The sequence below is a fragment of the Callospermophilus lateralis genome, chromosome 17 (genome assembly GCF_048772815.1).
Source record: "Callospermophilus lateralis isolate mCalLat2 chromosome 17, mCalLat2.hap1, whole genome shotgun sequence".
Classification (NCBI taxonomy): domain Eukaryota; kingdom Metazoa; phylum Chordata; class Mammalia; order Rodentia; family Sciuridae; genus Callospermophilus; species Callospermophilus lateralis.
In genome coordinates, this window is record NC_135321.1 from 392,219 (window position 1) to 407,259 (window position 15,041).

General features: G+C 47.4%; 1 protein-coding gene across 1 annotated transcript; it reads right to left on the reverse strand.

The window, feature by feature from the left end:
• Positions 1–959: 959 nt before the first annotated feature.
• Positions 960–13,094, reverse strand: LOC143382613 (glyoxylate/hydroxypyruvate reductase B-like). Its single transcript, XM_076836832.2, is given in 6 exon segments — positions 960–2,080; positions 3,107–3,203; positions 7,380–7,490; positions 7,493–7,551; positions 10,596–10,767; positions 12,475–13,094. Coding segments are annotated over 6 exon segments (999 nt in total). The 5' UTR covers positions 12,878–13,094; the 3' UTR covers positions 960–1,923.
• Positions 13,095–15,041: the final 1,947 nt, after the last annotated feature.

Here is a 15,041-nt window from a genome sequence, read left to right on the forward strand (position 1 = left end):
GGGGCAGGATGGTGGGTGGGGCGATGACGTACAGTTGTCCATTGGCCTGGAGGCGGGTGGGCGGGGAGAGAGAGGGCGGCCCCGCCTACACATTTGCGCGCTGGAAAGCCGTGGGAGCTCAGAAGACTGTTGGGTGCTATAGGAAAAGCAGGTGACCCTGAAATTTCAAATACTGGAAAGATTGCAGTGGTTTTCACCGTGTTTGAGAAGATAGACATTCTTAATGTTACTTAACACCATACAGTGTACACATGTGTGGAAGCATCACATGGTACCATTAATATGCATTTTCTGTTTTTATGCATCCGAGTAAAAATGAACTTTTAAAGAAAGGTTAAACATAGCATGAAACTGACAGAAGGGCGAGCTGCTGAAGTGATTGAGAAGGCAGAGACCTGGACGAGAGGCCGGCACAGAGAGCCCGCAGGGTGGACCAGAGGCCCGCAGGAGAAAGCCTGCGATGGGGTAGATAAGAAGGCCCTTCCACACTGAGCCAACAGGTTGGACGGATCCCGCATTTTTCTTTCGGTTTCTACTGCTAATTTATTTGCTCCTGCCATAAAACTTATTTCCTGTAATACTTCTTTACTCATCTATCTAGACAAAGACATTTGTCTATTTATCTAGAGGCTTCCAAAATGAAGTGTGTTAATCTGAATCCCATAATCATGGCCGTTTCCAATAATCTTTGCAGTCCCTACCTCATCCTTTATGCCCCACTCCCACCAGCGGCAGACCCCCCTTTGTGTTCCTCACTGCAAAGTATATCGGAGAGCAGGCCTTGCCTTGTTTCCTGCAGTAGCCCCAGCTGGGAGAACACCGCAGCCTGAGAGTTCAATAAGTTGTCTTATTGAAGTAATTATTGAGAAGGAAATTGAAGGAAATGAACAGTGATCTTTGATTATGGGGGAATGAATAATATAAGAAGTCATCAGAATATAACAAAATAGAAGGTAACATAGCTTACTAGATTTGCAGATCTAGTCCAGGGTTTTAATTGAGAAACTGATGTGACTCCATTTTTTAAAATAAATAACAGCAGCTTCTACCTCAAGGCCTGTCCTAAGGAAGGGGACATGACCCTTGTCCTTGGAAAAATCCACAGAGCACTCCTAAGCACATACCCACCCTGCTGAGTTGTTGGTCTGTGGTGCCAGGTGTCCCTGACTCAGTTAGGCTAGGTGAGGACCCATAGCACCCCCCTAGCAACCACCAATCAGCATGAGACAGGGAAAATATCTGGGTGCCAGATGACCCCCCAGTAGTTTATGGTAGTTGATAACATGTTGGGAAACCAGGTAGTTTAGCACATACGCCCCTCGTGGCCTAAACCAATCAGTTCAAAGGAATACCTCTCTTGTACTAACCAATCACCCCTACCCAACTTGTTCCTGCCAGTGAATGTGCTAATATTGATTAGAGTTGTTGTTTGATTTTCCCGTGGTATGGAATGATTTGCTGTGTGATGTTGTGACACATAGAGTATCCCCCCAAAACCTATAAAATCTCACTGAACAAAGGATCAGGACTCACTCTCTAGGACCACTGTCTCAGGAACGGTTGTGAGTCCAGGCTCGAGCTTGCAATAAAGATTCTTCTGTGATTGCATCGGATTCGGCTCCTGGAGGTCTATTGGGGTCCCACGAATCTGGCATTACACAATCTAAATTCAAATCAAAACTAAGCCTAGGATTTTCCTTTAAATTCATCTGAGACTAGATAACTGGATGCAATTTCCCTCAAGAGGAAGTGAGAGAATGGAAGCAAAGCATGCAGCAAGCCTTCAATAAACATTACCTATTACTCTTAGGCAACTTTAAGCCAAACAACTTTAAGCCAGTCTACAAGATGGGTGTGACATGTGAAGTACCCAGAAATACAGCTTTCCCCATTTAGTCTACTATCTTTCTCAGTCCTCACAAGTCACTTAAGCAACACTTCGTTAGGAACAGGAAGGCCATGGAGAGCTGCCAGGATGCTTTTAACCAGATCTTGCATGATTTGCCATTTGGCTTGGTGAGTTGCACTTCCAATGTGAGGTGTGACAATGACGTTCTTCAGCTTCAACAAGGGATGATCTCTGAAATACACATTAATTAGGAAAAACATTGAGTTGTTTGGTTTCTTTAACTTTGTATTCTGGCTTCACCTCCCCTGTGAAACCAGAATTTTGCCACCCCGAGATAAGAAGTTTGCAGGCACCTCAGGCACACCCAGAATTACACCCACATGTACCCACCACTCAGCTAACCCTAGCTCAGGAGACCCTATGTTTTGGGGCACAAAGCATGTATCCTAATCGTACAGAGGCCATGAGCTCACAATTACACATGTACCTGCTTGATTAGAGACTGCCCCGCAAGGTGGAAAAGGGCTAAGAGCTTTAGGGGATGCCAGAGCTGTTCTACCATCATGGGAGAAGCTGAATTCACTTTTAATGAGGAGTGGCATTCAGAGGGAAGATTTATCAGAACTAGCAGATTAAAGGAAGTTGACTTCCAGGAGGAAGGCCCAGGACGGCAGTTAGCCTGGAAAGGTGATGAGGTAGAGTGAAGTGGATTCAGGCAAACTCCAACTTGATGGGTAGCACTAGATGCCAGCATTGGGAGTGGATGTGGCCTCACCCACAGGGTCTCTTAACCATTTGGATACAGCTGAAGTAGCCATGAAGGGCTACGGCCTCTTGGCCCTAGCTGCTAAGAGTCAAGGGCACACCTACTAGAATCTTGTGGCCCCCAAGGATGGCAATGTATCTGGAACCCCTGACTCAGACTACAGTAGAGGGTGCAAGTACTTCCAGCCTTAGAACTTCGATGAAGATGAAGCACAGCACAGATACAAAGGTTTGTAAAAGAGGCACCCAAGGCCAACAAGAAGGCAGAGATTCTGTGCAGTGTCCTGTGTGGGGCCCAGTCCTGAGCACTCTGAGCTCCCTTTCCAGGGTGAAGCTGACCCAGAGCCTGGACAGGCTGCTGTATACAGTAGGACAGGCCACACCCCACAGTTCCATGGCTCCCTGAGGCTGCAAGGCCAACAGAAGCACTCATCTGCCATTTTGCCACCTTCTATCCAAAAACAAAATATGGATTTTGTCTGGTCTTGTTACCTTGGCAGGGGCTCTGGGTATGTCACATCCAGTGCTGCAGCCTGAATGACCCGATTCTTCAGAGCTTCTACCAGTGCATCCTGATCAACCAGAAGCCCTAGATGAATGAGACAACTCCTCAGCAACCACGCGGGTGTTGACATGTGAGAAGAGAGTTTCATCATGCAGCTATAGCTTCAAATGTGTCTTCATTTTGTTCCAGAAACATGTTTAAATGTATGCAAATCCTCACAAAGAACATGCAAACTTCACACTAAAATTACATCTGAATCATGTCCAACCAATCATTAGAACAAAACCAGGCCTAGGCCCACTGTGCGCATTGCTCAGTGAGCCCTCAAATACCACAGCAAAGTTGATTCATGTTGCAGGTGAGGCTGTGTTTTGGTTTGGATGTAAGGTGTCCCCTGAAAGCTGCGATGTTAATGCAGGAATGTTCAGAGGTAAATTGATTATATTGTGAGGGCTATAACCAGGTTAGTTTGAATTATTTGACTAGTGGTAATTGTGGGAAGGTGGGGCATGGCTGGAGAAGGTGCAATACTGGGGCATGTCTGGAAGGATGCATCGTCCCCAAGTTCCTCCTCCCCATTGCCCACTTCCTGATCCCACCATGAGCTGAGGAGCTTTCCTCCACTGGGCTCTTCCCTCACCCTGGGCCCAAAGCAATGGAATTAGTCATCTATGAGCTGAGACCTCTGAAACCATGAGCCCAAAATAAACATCCCTTCCTCTAAGTTTTTCTTGTCAGGTATTTTGGTCACAGAAACAGAAAAAGTTAACTAAAACAGAAATTGGTATCAAGAAGTGTGATCATTGTAACTATCTGACCATGTGTTTCAGAAACCTTTGCAGCTGGTTGGTAGGAGGAATTCTGAAAAGTTTAGAGATGTGAACAGCAAAAGCTTTAAAATATTGTAAACAGAGATGAATAGGTGATTCCAGTGAAAGCTCAGACCAGAATGCTGATAGGATTATAGACAGTAAAGACTGGGCTCATGAGGTTTGAGAGAGAAATGAAGACTCTGCTGGGAATTGGTCTAGAGGCCACTTGTGTTACATTCTGGCAAACAACTTGGCTACATTTTGCCCATATGCCAAGACTTTGTGTGAGGCTGAATTAAAAGGGGATGGACTAATCAATCTGATGGAGAAAATTTCAAGGCAGCAAAGCATTCAGTCAGTGGCATGGAGATTGCTGGCAACTTTAGACCAGGTTTTCCATGAAAAATGGGAACAGAAATCAGAGATAAGGGATTTTAAAAACTTACAATCTGGCCAGAAAAGTGCATGTAAAGTTGGGGCCCAGGAGGGTGTGCTTATTGAAGAGATTACAGCCAGTAAGGAGAAACTAAGTCCTTTGCACAGAGACAGTAGAGAAAATGGCTTGAGAGAATCTTAGGAATTTGTAAGACCATTTCCACTACTGGCTCCAGGGTACAGAAAATAAAAAGTTCATTGAGAAAAGATAATGGATGTCCTGCATACACAGAGGTGCCTAGAAAATTGATTCACCATGCTGAGCCACAGCTATGATTCCAGGGGGCCCAAGTGTCACAGGCTGTCTATGGATTGCATGTGAGTCACTGCACATGGAAGCCTAGTGGATAGAAACATCTGGAGTCTGGGAATGACCAGTGGACATTTTCTCTGGTCAATTGCCCATGGACAGTGTGAATTTCTGTCCTGTTCTTCTATGTTCCACACAGCACCTGAGATGGGTATGACTTGCCAAGATGTCAGTCAACCTGCTGAGGGCAAAACCTGAGGAAGCAAGACTCTGCCTTTGAAACCTTATCCCTTCCTTTGATATATCCCCTTAAATAAATAACCAGAGCCATCTTTTCTCTGTCTAGTTCCAGCGCCCATGTGGACTTGATCTATCAGGGGCTTCACTTTTGTAAATATATTTCTGAATATATTTATGTTTTGTTATTCACTAATTATTTGAGACTTTAAGTTTCAGGGTGGCTTACATTTTCCTGGGCAGAAAAAAGAACGCCCCAAAGAGACACTGGCCATTGCCTCCGTTACCCAGGTACTGTGCTAGCTGGCAACAGATCTTAGCATTATCCACATGGTTCTGCAGGAATGCAGGATACTAAAGTTAAGGGGTCATGGAAGCTTCCACCAAGATTTCAAAGGAAGGCCTGGGAGGCCAGGTAAAGTGTAGCAGGGTTGCAGTCCCTGCAGGCTTCCCCTGAGAGGGCAATGCATGAAACTGTGAAGGTGAAATGAAGCTGGGATGGAGACTCCGGGAATTAAGAGATGCTAGTGACATGGACTGTCTTCTGAGAAAAGCTGCTGGCTGAGGAGAGAGCCAGGCTAAAAGAGAGCCCATATGCACTGCAAATGGCAATACCATTGGGATGAGACTGCCCAAGGCCTTTGAGGCTAACACCTTGCAGCCAGGGTCCTCCATGCTGTATGCAAAGTTGCAGGTGGAGTTAAGAGAGCCGTTTGCCAGCAGGGTTTCAGTCTCTCTTTGGCACCTCTTTATATACCCCTATTTCTCCCTTTTGGAATGAAAATATTTACTCTCTGCCACTGTGTATTGGATACATGTAACTTGCTTTTTATTTTTACAGGGGCTCACAGCCAAGAGTTTGCCTTGAGTCTCAGAAGAGACTTTGAACTTAGACATTTGAGGGAGAGCAGAAACTATCAAGATTGTGTGGGCTCTTGGAGATGAATTGAATATACGTTGCATTGTGAGATGGACATGAGTTTTGGGGGACCAGGGGTAGAATGTTATAGTTTGGATATAAAGGTCTCCCTCCAAATCTCCTGTGTTGATGCAGGAATGTTCAGAGGTGAAATGATTGGCTCTTGAGAGCTGTAACCTGATCAGTCCATCCTAGTTTGAATGGACAAACTGGCTGGTGACTGTGGGCAGATGGGGCATGGCTAGAGGAGGCAAGCCCCTGGGGGAGGGGTGCATCTTTCTTGAGTTCCTTCCTCCATCCATCCTTCCCTCCTTCTCTCTCTCTCCCTCTCTGGCCATTATGTGCTATCTCCTCTTGAGCCCACAGCATTTAAGTCAGCTGTTTGTAGACCAAGACCTCTGAAATCCTGGCCCTCCTCTCAGTTGTTCTTGTCAGGTGTTTTGGTTACAGGAATGAAAAGCTGACTTAAACAGACTCATAGGTTACAAATCTGCCCACAATTATCCTGCACCCCAGCCCTGGTCTTACCAAAACCTGGTCCTGTCTCACTTTCATGCCATCTCCCCCAGATCACCCAAGGGGCTCAGTTGAAAAACAGCCTCCAAATACCTGCATTTAAAAATGAAATGAGGGCCAGGATGCCGGTCAGTGGGAGATCCTGGGTTCAATCCCCAGCACCAAAAAAAAAAAAAAAAAAGCAGTTATGAAACAAACAGAACGTGATGCATGACTCCATTTACAAAATACAAGAGTGTGTGTGAGCATCTGAGGCTGAGGCCTGTGAGGAGCCCGCTGGCTGATAGTGCTGCCCATCACAGACAGTCCATCTGTGAGCCACTGCTCCTAGGTCACGACCAATGCCTGCCCAGAGGCTGTGGGAGAAAGTCCAAACAGAGGCCAAGGATGGCCCCAGAAGTTTGCATACTGGCCTTGATGCTACTGAAAGCGTGCTGCACACTGGTCTTTTAAACTGTCTCATTGAAGGTCTGAATTTTCAGACAACTCTCAAATAATTAACTCAGCCATGTGCAGCTTCATGGCAAGAGCTGGTTCTTGCTTTCTGGGTAAGGTCACTGAGCTAAGCGATACTCAGGGCTGCTGGGGGTGCTGAGTTTCTCAACCATGTCCCCAGCCCCACAGGGCACACTGCCCAGACGTCTGCCCCAACAGCCAGCCCTCACATGCACCCCCACACCAGCATCACAAGGATACCATCTGTGTCCAATGTTGCCTCTTGGCACCTAAATGTTAAAAGTGACCCTCAGAAACTCATCCCCAGGAACTGCGTTAAATCCCCCCAGAGCATCAAATTGCAACACCACTTCATCCCAACAGACATTGACTCGTGATATGAAAACTTCCATATCGTAGCTATTATCCTTCTTGATTCTTACTTGAGGTTCAAAGTCGTGTAAAGACAAAACTCAGGAATATTTCTAAATAGAATGTAAATTTTCTTAATTCACCTGCCACCAATCTAAATGGATTTTGTGAATTTTCTGGACCAGGGCATCCACTCAGGATAAAGGGGACAAGAAAAGCCAAGGGCAGAGCTGGAGACTCCCAGCCATGTCTCCTGGCCACACTGTCATCACAGACGGGCCTACCTCTGCCGACATTGACCAGCACAGCACTTCGCTTCATCAGCTGTAGCTCCCGCCTCCCGATCAGGCCCTGGGTCTGGGGCGTCAGGCTGGCAGCCAGCATCACAAAGTCTGCAGCAAGTCTTCCAGCCTGGCGCAGTAGGCAGCGCCCACGGCAGCTTCCTCCTCCAACCTCCTGCAGAGAAATCACTTCCTCAGAAATTCAACCAGATGCCCAGGTGGGTGACACTTCCAGGGAGAAGTCTCTCAGGGGAAGTGGCGGGGTCCACTAGGCCCAACCCCCAGCTGGACCCATGAGCCCCAAAGGCCTGGCAGTGTGGTCAGCCCTGGAGTCCTCAGGATGGCTGACTCCCCTATGGAAACTCTGCTTATCCAGCCCCTGCAGGGTTGCCAGGCCCAAACCTGTATCCCCAGACCTGCTTCCAGGGACAGCGGAGGCTGGGCAAACGCATCTCATGCCTGGAGAGGAACAGGAAAGGCCTTGAGGTGCTGTCTGCTGAATGGAAAGCCAGGACCACAGAGTCAATGCAGGCAGGACTGTGGCTTTTTTTTTTTTTTTTTTAATTCGGGTCAAATTTTAACCCTTATTCTGGTCACCCAAGAAACTGATTATTTGACAGAAATCATAAGCACCAGGACTTGACAGCATCCTGGAAGTCCCAATGGACTTTCAGATGTGGAATATGAAATGACACAATTCTTTTCTAACACAGGCAGGTGTAGCCTGAGGGGAGATGCTTGCCCAGTTCCCCAGTGCTCCAGACCCTGTCCCCTTCACTTGCTTGGCCCTGATGGCCCTGCCTTTGCCCTCTGGTGGCACTGAGATCTGGGACTATTATGTTTCTTTGTGCAAACACAGTACCTGATGAAATATGATATGTCAAGAGCTATGTTATGTTTCGAACAACTAATAATAATAATAAAAAAAAAAAAAAACAGTACCTGAAAAACCAGCTCACCATGCTCCACAAGTGTCTGTTACAGAAAAGAGTTTCCCCAATTTTCTTTAAGGTCAGAAACCTATGCATTTATGTGAAGAGTCGGTTGATTGTAATGCATTCTACTGTCTTATATAACAAATTAGAATAAAAAATTTTTTTAAAAAAGAGTTGGTTGAGCAGCTGCCCTAGGTGCCAGTCCTGCTGGGTATGGGGAGAGCAGTGAAGACACGAAGAAGCTCCACCTCTGCATCACCCGCACCCACGACCACACTCCAGCCACCAGAGGGTGAGCATGCAGGAAGAAGGGTCTCAGGGGCCTTGCCAAGGAAGGGCAAGAGGGAACCCAAGTAGAAGGAAACCTCTAGGTAGACCCACCGGGGAGAGGCGAGGTGAGACCTCCCAGGTGGAACCCTCAGGGCCTGAGTTGGGGAATGACCTTTGGTGAAAATGATCACATTCTTCTTGGCCAGGCCCAGCTAAGTGCAGTGTTTGCTCCACTTCTGGAGGTGTAATAGCCTTCCTATGTCTTCCTCCTGCTGAGGACATGGCACCCCTGGGGCTGCAGACATCTTAGAACAGCACCCCAGAGTGTTAGTTAAGTACATGTCTGTAATCCCAGCAGCATGGGAGGCTGAGACAGGAGTATCATGGGTTCAAAGCCAGCCTCAGCAAAAGAGAAGTGCTAAGCAACTTAGTGAGACCCTGTCTCTAAATAAAATTCAAAACAGGGCTGGGGATGTGGCGCAGTGGTCGAGTAGCCCTGAGTTAAATCCCTGCTACCAAAAAAAAAAAGAAGTACTGTCCTGAGATGGGTCCTGCAATATTGTGAGACTGAAAGGGAGGCCCAGGAGCCCCTGGGAGACAATGGCCACGATGTGAGGCACCCAGCTCTATGGAACCATCTTTTCCCACAGCCAATAGGAGCCATTCAGCAGTTGTGAGCAATGGCCAAGGCCTGGCTGGTCTGCAGAGAGTGGCCACAGGAATTCAAGGTGGTATAAGCACTTGAGCTGCCCCTGGGTTGGATGGGACATGAGACAGCCTGAGCAGGTTTTGTCAGAGAAGTGAGAGTTCTGCAGCCCATCACTAAGACAGGCACTGGGGCTGGGGATGTGGCTCAAGTGGTAGCGTGCTCCCCTAGCAAGCATGAGGCACTGGGTTTGATTCTCAGCACCACACAAAAATAAAATAAAGATATTGTGTCCACCTAAAAGTAAAAAATAAATAAATAAATAAATAAATAAATAAATATATATATATATATATATATATATATATATATATATATATATATATTTTTTTTTTTTAAAGGCACTGGTGGTAGAGGGTAAGAACTCTAGAAGGGTGAGTGTAGGTGTTGTCTATGGAAATGGGAGCACTATGGTGGGGAGGGCACACCTGCATCCTAGCAACTTGGGAGGCTGGGGCAGGAGGATCACAAATTCAAGGGGTGATCCTCCAACCTGGGCAACTTGGTGAGACCCCTTCTAAAAAAAAAAAAAAAAAGGGCTGGGGATATAGCTCAGTTGATAGAGAGCTTGCCTCGCATGCACAAGGCCCTGGGTTCAATTCCAGCATCACATGATAAATAAATGAATAAAATAAACAATAAGAGGAGCAGGGGATGTAGTTCAGTGGTAAAGCATCCTTGGGTTCAATCCCCAGTACCTGCCCCCTCAAAAAAAATAAATGAAAGGAAATGGGGAGTGCTACTGAAGGGCTTGGCACAACATTAGGGACAAAAGTCCAGAGTTAGTTTTGGACTTGGCCTGGGATGAGTGGAGACCTGGTAGGTGGAGGGTGCACTGAGTTAGCGGAGGAGACTGGGTGGACAGAGGGCAGCACACTCGCCCTGGAGGGAGGTGAGACCCCCAAGGCCAGGAGGCACACAGGCCACACGGGTTCCTGTGGCTTTGCTGAGCAGGAGCAGTGACACAGGCATGCCACCAGCTCCCCGAAGATCATCTGCAGAGCCCAAGAGCCAGGAAGGGGCACCAGCACACCTCAGTGTTGATTGGGCTTGGTGGGTGTGAACCATCTCCTGGGACTGAAAAGCCACTTTGGAAATTATCAAGGACTTGTGTTATGGAGTGAACTTCTTTTCTTTCCAGTGGTATTTTCTCCATGAGAAGTCAGAGCCACATTTCCAGGGAATTGTCAGGAAACTTCCACCCCTTCTTGGCATGAGCTTTCCTTGGTGAGAGTGGGATCTCCTGGCCATTCTTGAGCAGCCATAGCTCTACTGAGCTCAACCAAGGGTCAACTTTTTGAGTCTTACCTGCGGTTCCTATTGTGATACAGAATCTTCATTTCAAATGCTTTGGCCCTCTGAGCAATCTTATAGCCAATGGTGCCCATGCCGATGATCCCCAGAGTGGCCCCCGACACTTCCTGCCCCAACCAGTTTATAGAGAAGTGCTTTGTGTCCGGTGAGACAGCCAACTGACAACCTGAAACACACAGGCACAGGCTGTTAAACGGCATCACGGCAAAGGGCTCTTTCCACAAGCTCAAGGCAGACAAGGCCTGTGTGGAGGCTGGTGCTCAGTCCTCTGTGCTTCCGCAGAGGACAGCAAAAGTAAGAGGTAGCTCCTCAGAGCAGAACCAGACCCTCTGGAGAGGATGTTCTGAAATGGCAGCTTATTTCACATTAAGGATTTCTGGCTAGAACTTGTTTCAGAGTCTGTATTGACCAGTAGCCAAGAATAAGAGGAGCCAGGCTCTTGCTCCTTCTCTTGGACTGCTTCTCAGCAGAGTTCCCACTGGGAGAAGATCACATGACTCCCACTGCCACTCTTGTGGTAGTCCTGAGGCTACCTTATATTTTACCCCGTTACACGCATGAGTGAGAGCTGGTGGTAGAGGAGCTACTGCTCTCAGAAGCCAAGGTGGACGTGGATGCTGACAGAAGCTGTACACACCCAGGAGGGATTATTAGGATGGCCTTGGGCCTAAGCCTAAGCAACTCCATTATAAAAACTCCAGCTGAACCCTGCAGTCTCACTAGGCACTCCCACAGAGCCCTCCAGTGTGGCCTCAGACAAGTTACTTCCCCTTACCCTGATAAACAGAGGGAAGCCCCTGGCAGGCTGTCCTCACCTGACCAGGGGGAAAGGCAAGAAGACCAGGGTGGAGACCACCAGACCAAAAGTTTCTGACCCCAGGGTAAATGAGGTCACTGAGAAATCCCACAGTAGCTGATAAGGATTGAAAGGGGGCCAAAAGCCCCAAATTTTAGTATAAATGACAGAGCAAATGAACAGGGATTCAGCAGCCACAACAAGGATGCACTCGAGCTGGAGAGCCGATGAGGACCTGACGTCCCGTCACTTGTCATCCTTCCTGAGCCTCTGCGTGATCCTCACTGCTCTCAAACTCTACCACCTCATCTGGACCTTGGTGAGAGCTGCAACTCCTCCCTCACCACCCCCTCCTCAACCAGTCGTTCACTCGAGGCCAGGAAAAGCCCCTTGGTTCCAGGCCTGGTCACCAGAGTGAGTGGGCATCTGCTGGACTTAGAGCCTAAGGCTTCAGACTTTTGAACTGAGCACACAGAGGGAATGCCTGTCATTAGCCTGTCATGATTAAGTGTGTTTTGCAGTGCTTAGAATTAATCAAGAATTGCTGGCTGTGAATTAATTAATCTAGAATTGTTTGCTGTGAATTGATTATGTCTATTGCAGTGCCAAGCCTTGTCGTTTTTTCTTTTTTTTTTAAGTTGTAGATGGACCTTTAATTTTATTTATTTGTTTTTATGTGGTGCTGAGGATTGAACCCAGTGCCTCACACATTCTAGGCAAATGCTCTACAACTGAGCTACAGCCCCAGCCCCGTCATTTTCTTGATTAAGAAGGATTGTCATTTTCTTGATTAAGAACCTATAGAGTGAAATTGTATTGAGTAATTTGAGTGAATCTTTATTCATTGAAAGGGGCAGAGGAGCATGGACATTCTTTATTTCTCCCCTCAACTGCATGCGTTGCAATTTTGCCCCCTTGCGACAAGAGACTCAATTCCCAGCAGATGAAGTCTACATGTCACCCAAAGATATCAGAACCGGAGAAGGAGCTGTTTGCGTGTTTTGAAATTATTTTAACATGTATATTATTAAATATTTATCATCTGAACCTTTGGACAACGAACAACAGCATTTTTACCTTCCATCACCCTGCGAGCTGAGGCCAGCAGCAGGGCCATCCCCAGGTCTGCTGTGGGAGTGGACACTGCGTGTGGGGTGTGGGCCACCTTCACACCACAGCTGGCAATGAATGGCAGGTCCAGGTGATCCAGGCCTGCTCCCGAGTTGCCAATGATTTTCAGGCAGGGCAAGCTCAGCAGCAGCTCCCGGTCAATCACTGGGCGTCCACCCCAGAGGTATATAGCTTGGATCTTTTGACTGAATTCTGTTTTGTTTTCCAAAAATTGCTTCATGGTAATGAGAGTAAAGTGCTTCTGCAGCTCTTCCACATGAGCCTCACATATGCCATAAGGTCCTTCAAAGCCAAACACTAGAACTCCAGGCAGTGCTGGGTCTCTTGCAGCCTGCAGACAGAAAGACATGAACCACAGAAGAGTGCCACATCTCCTGCTCCAGCATATCCAGGTGGCAAGGCTGGGCTTCTTCTGTTGGCTGGACAAATTCTCAGGCACCTGAAAGTCAGACGGAGCCTGACTGCCTGCTCCCTCCTGCTTTGCCTGGGTTTTTATTCCTGCCTTGGGAAGTGACCTCCTGGCCAGGAGGGCTGTGGCTGAACTCCCCACCTCCTCACCCCTGCCTCATGCAGAGGCCAGGTGAGGTGCTAGCAGCAGATCCTATGAAGACCGGCAGCAGCCATAACAAAGCCCGGAGCACTCACCTGGCCTGTGGTCAGACACTGAGGCAGACTACTCAGTGAGTGTCTGGGATACAATAAACACTGTGCTTCAGTCCTAAGTTTCAGGCTAATGCTTGCAAGCAGCTGTGGAGAAGAAAAACGCAGACTCCACCCCCCATCTAGGCCAGAGAATTAAAACCAGGTGAGACATGTGAGCAGGTAAACAGTTTCCAACTCTCCCAGTCCACTGTTAAACAGACGAAGCCCCATGGGGAAAGGAAGAGCCAGAGTCACTGAGCCAGTTGCTTCCACAGTGAACTGGACAGAGCGGTGGCGGAAGATTAGCTAGGCCAGGGGTTTGGCCAGGCAGTTGCCATAGGTAAGTGACAGTGCAGGTGGTAGGGTTTGCAAGCATGGATCTCCCCTGGGGAGGAGAATGCACCACATGTTCCCAGGAGTTTTGCTTGCTCTTAAGGAACAGAATAAAGTCAGTGATATTTTGCACCTGCTATGTTCTTAAGTGCCTTTAATTTGAAATAGCCAATAATACATCAGGGCTATATATCTTGGGGTGTGGTATTTTTAACTCTTTTACAGCAATAAATAAGTAGTAAAACTGACCAGCTGGGCACATACCTGTAATTCCAGCAGCTCAGAAGCTGAGGCAGGAGGATCTAGAATTAAAAGCCAGCCTCAGCAACCCCCAAGGCCCTAAGCAACTCAAAAATACTCTGTCTCTAAATACAATACTTATTATGTCTTGTCTGTAAAGTGAATTATAGTTTTAGGTTCCTTGTTTCTGGTTAAATATGAGATTTTTAAGAATTTTAAAAAAATTTTTTAGTTGTGGGTGAACAATATCTTTATTTTGTTTATTTGTTTTTTATGTGGTCCTGAGGATCGAACCCAGTGCCTCACACATGTGAGGCAAGCGGTCTACCACTGAGCCACAACCCCAGTCCAAATATGAGATTTTTAGACATTAGTATCCTTCTTCTATGAAGAAAATCAACAGCTTTCCAAACACTGAGGTTAATAACTGTCTTTTGTTTTGGGGTCCCTGAGGCTTGGTGGGGAAAACAAGCCAAAGAATGTTCAAAATCTGATCAAAGCTTACACTATGACCAGTCCAAAAAAAAAAAAAAAAAAAAAAACACACAGGCTTGGGCTTACTTCTGACCTTCAGAAAAAGATTTAAACAGCCTTGTCCAGATAGGAACATCTGGGCTGGGGATGTGGCTCAAGTGGTAGCGCGCTCGCCTGGCATGCGTGCGGCCCGGGTTCGATCCTCAGCACCACATATAAACAAAGATGTTGTGTCTGCCGAAAACTAAAAAAATAAATATTAAAAAAACAAAAAACAAAAAACAGATAGGAACATCTCTGTGACCTTCACAGGTTGGCCACGATAGCCCAGGGCTCTGCAATTGTCTTTCCTGCACCCGCCCCACTTCACTGTCCAGGCCGTACCGGGGCTATTGCCTTGTCATTCTCAGTGTCTGCACAGGGGAAAGACTGAGACTCTTTACGGGTTTAGAGGAGTCCATCCCCAGTCAGAAGAGACAAGCGACAGAGAGCACAGGCTCACATTTCCCTTCCTCAAGCCCAGACTCCGCACATCTCCTTCACGCTCGAGTTCAGCCGAGGAGCCTGCCAGGGACAGGCACAGACCCTGGGCCATGAGAGGGCACCACCAGCACTAGCTGCAGTGGTCTGCTGCTCTGTCCCCGGAGCTGCCACCCTCCAGAGTCCTCTCCTTTCATAGTGCAGGCTGCCCACTAGGGACCCTGCTTTCTTCTCTTTCCTAATTGCTGCATCACAAGATCAAGAGAGGGGAATGCTGGGACTGAATAGGAGGAGCAGCATGGGTGGGTAGGAATGTCCTCGACTAGGAAGACTCAATCAAATTG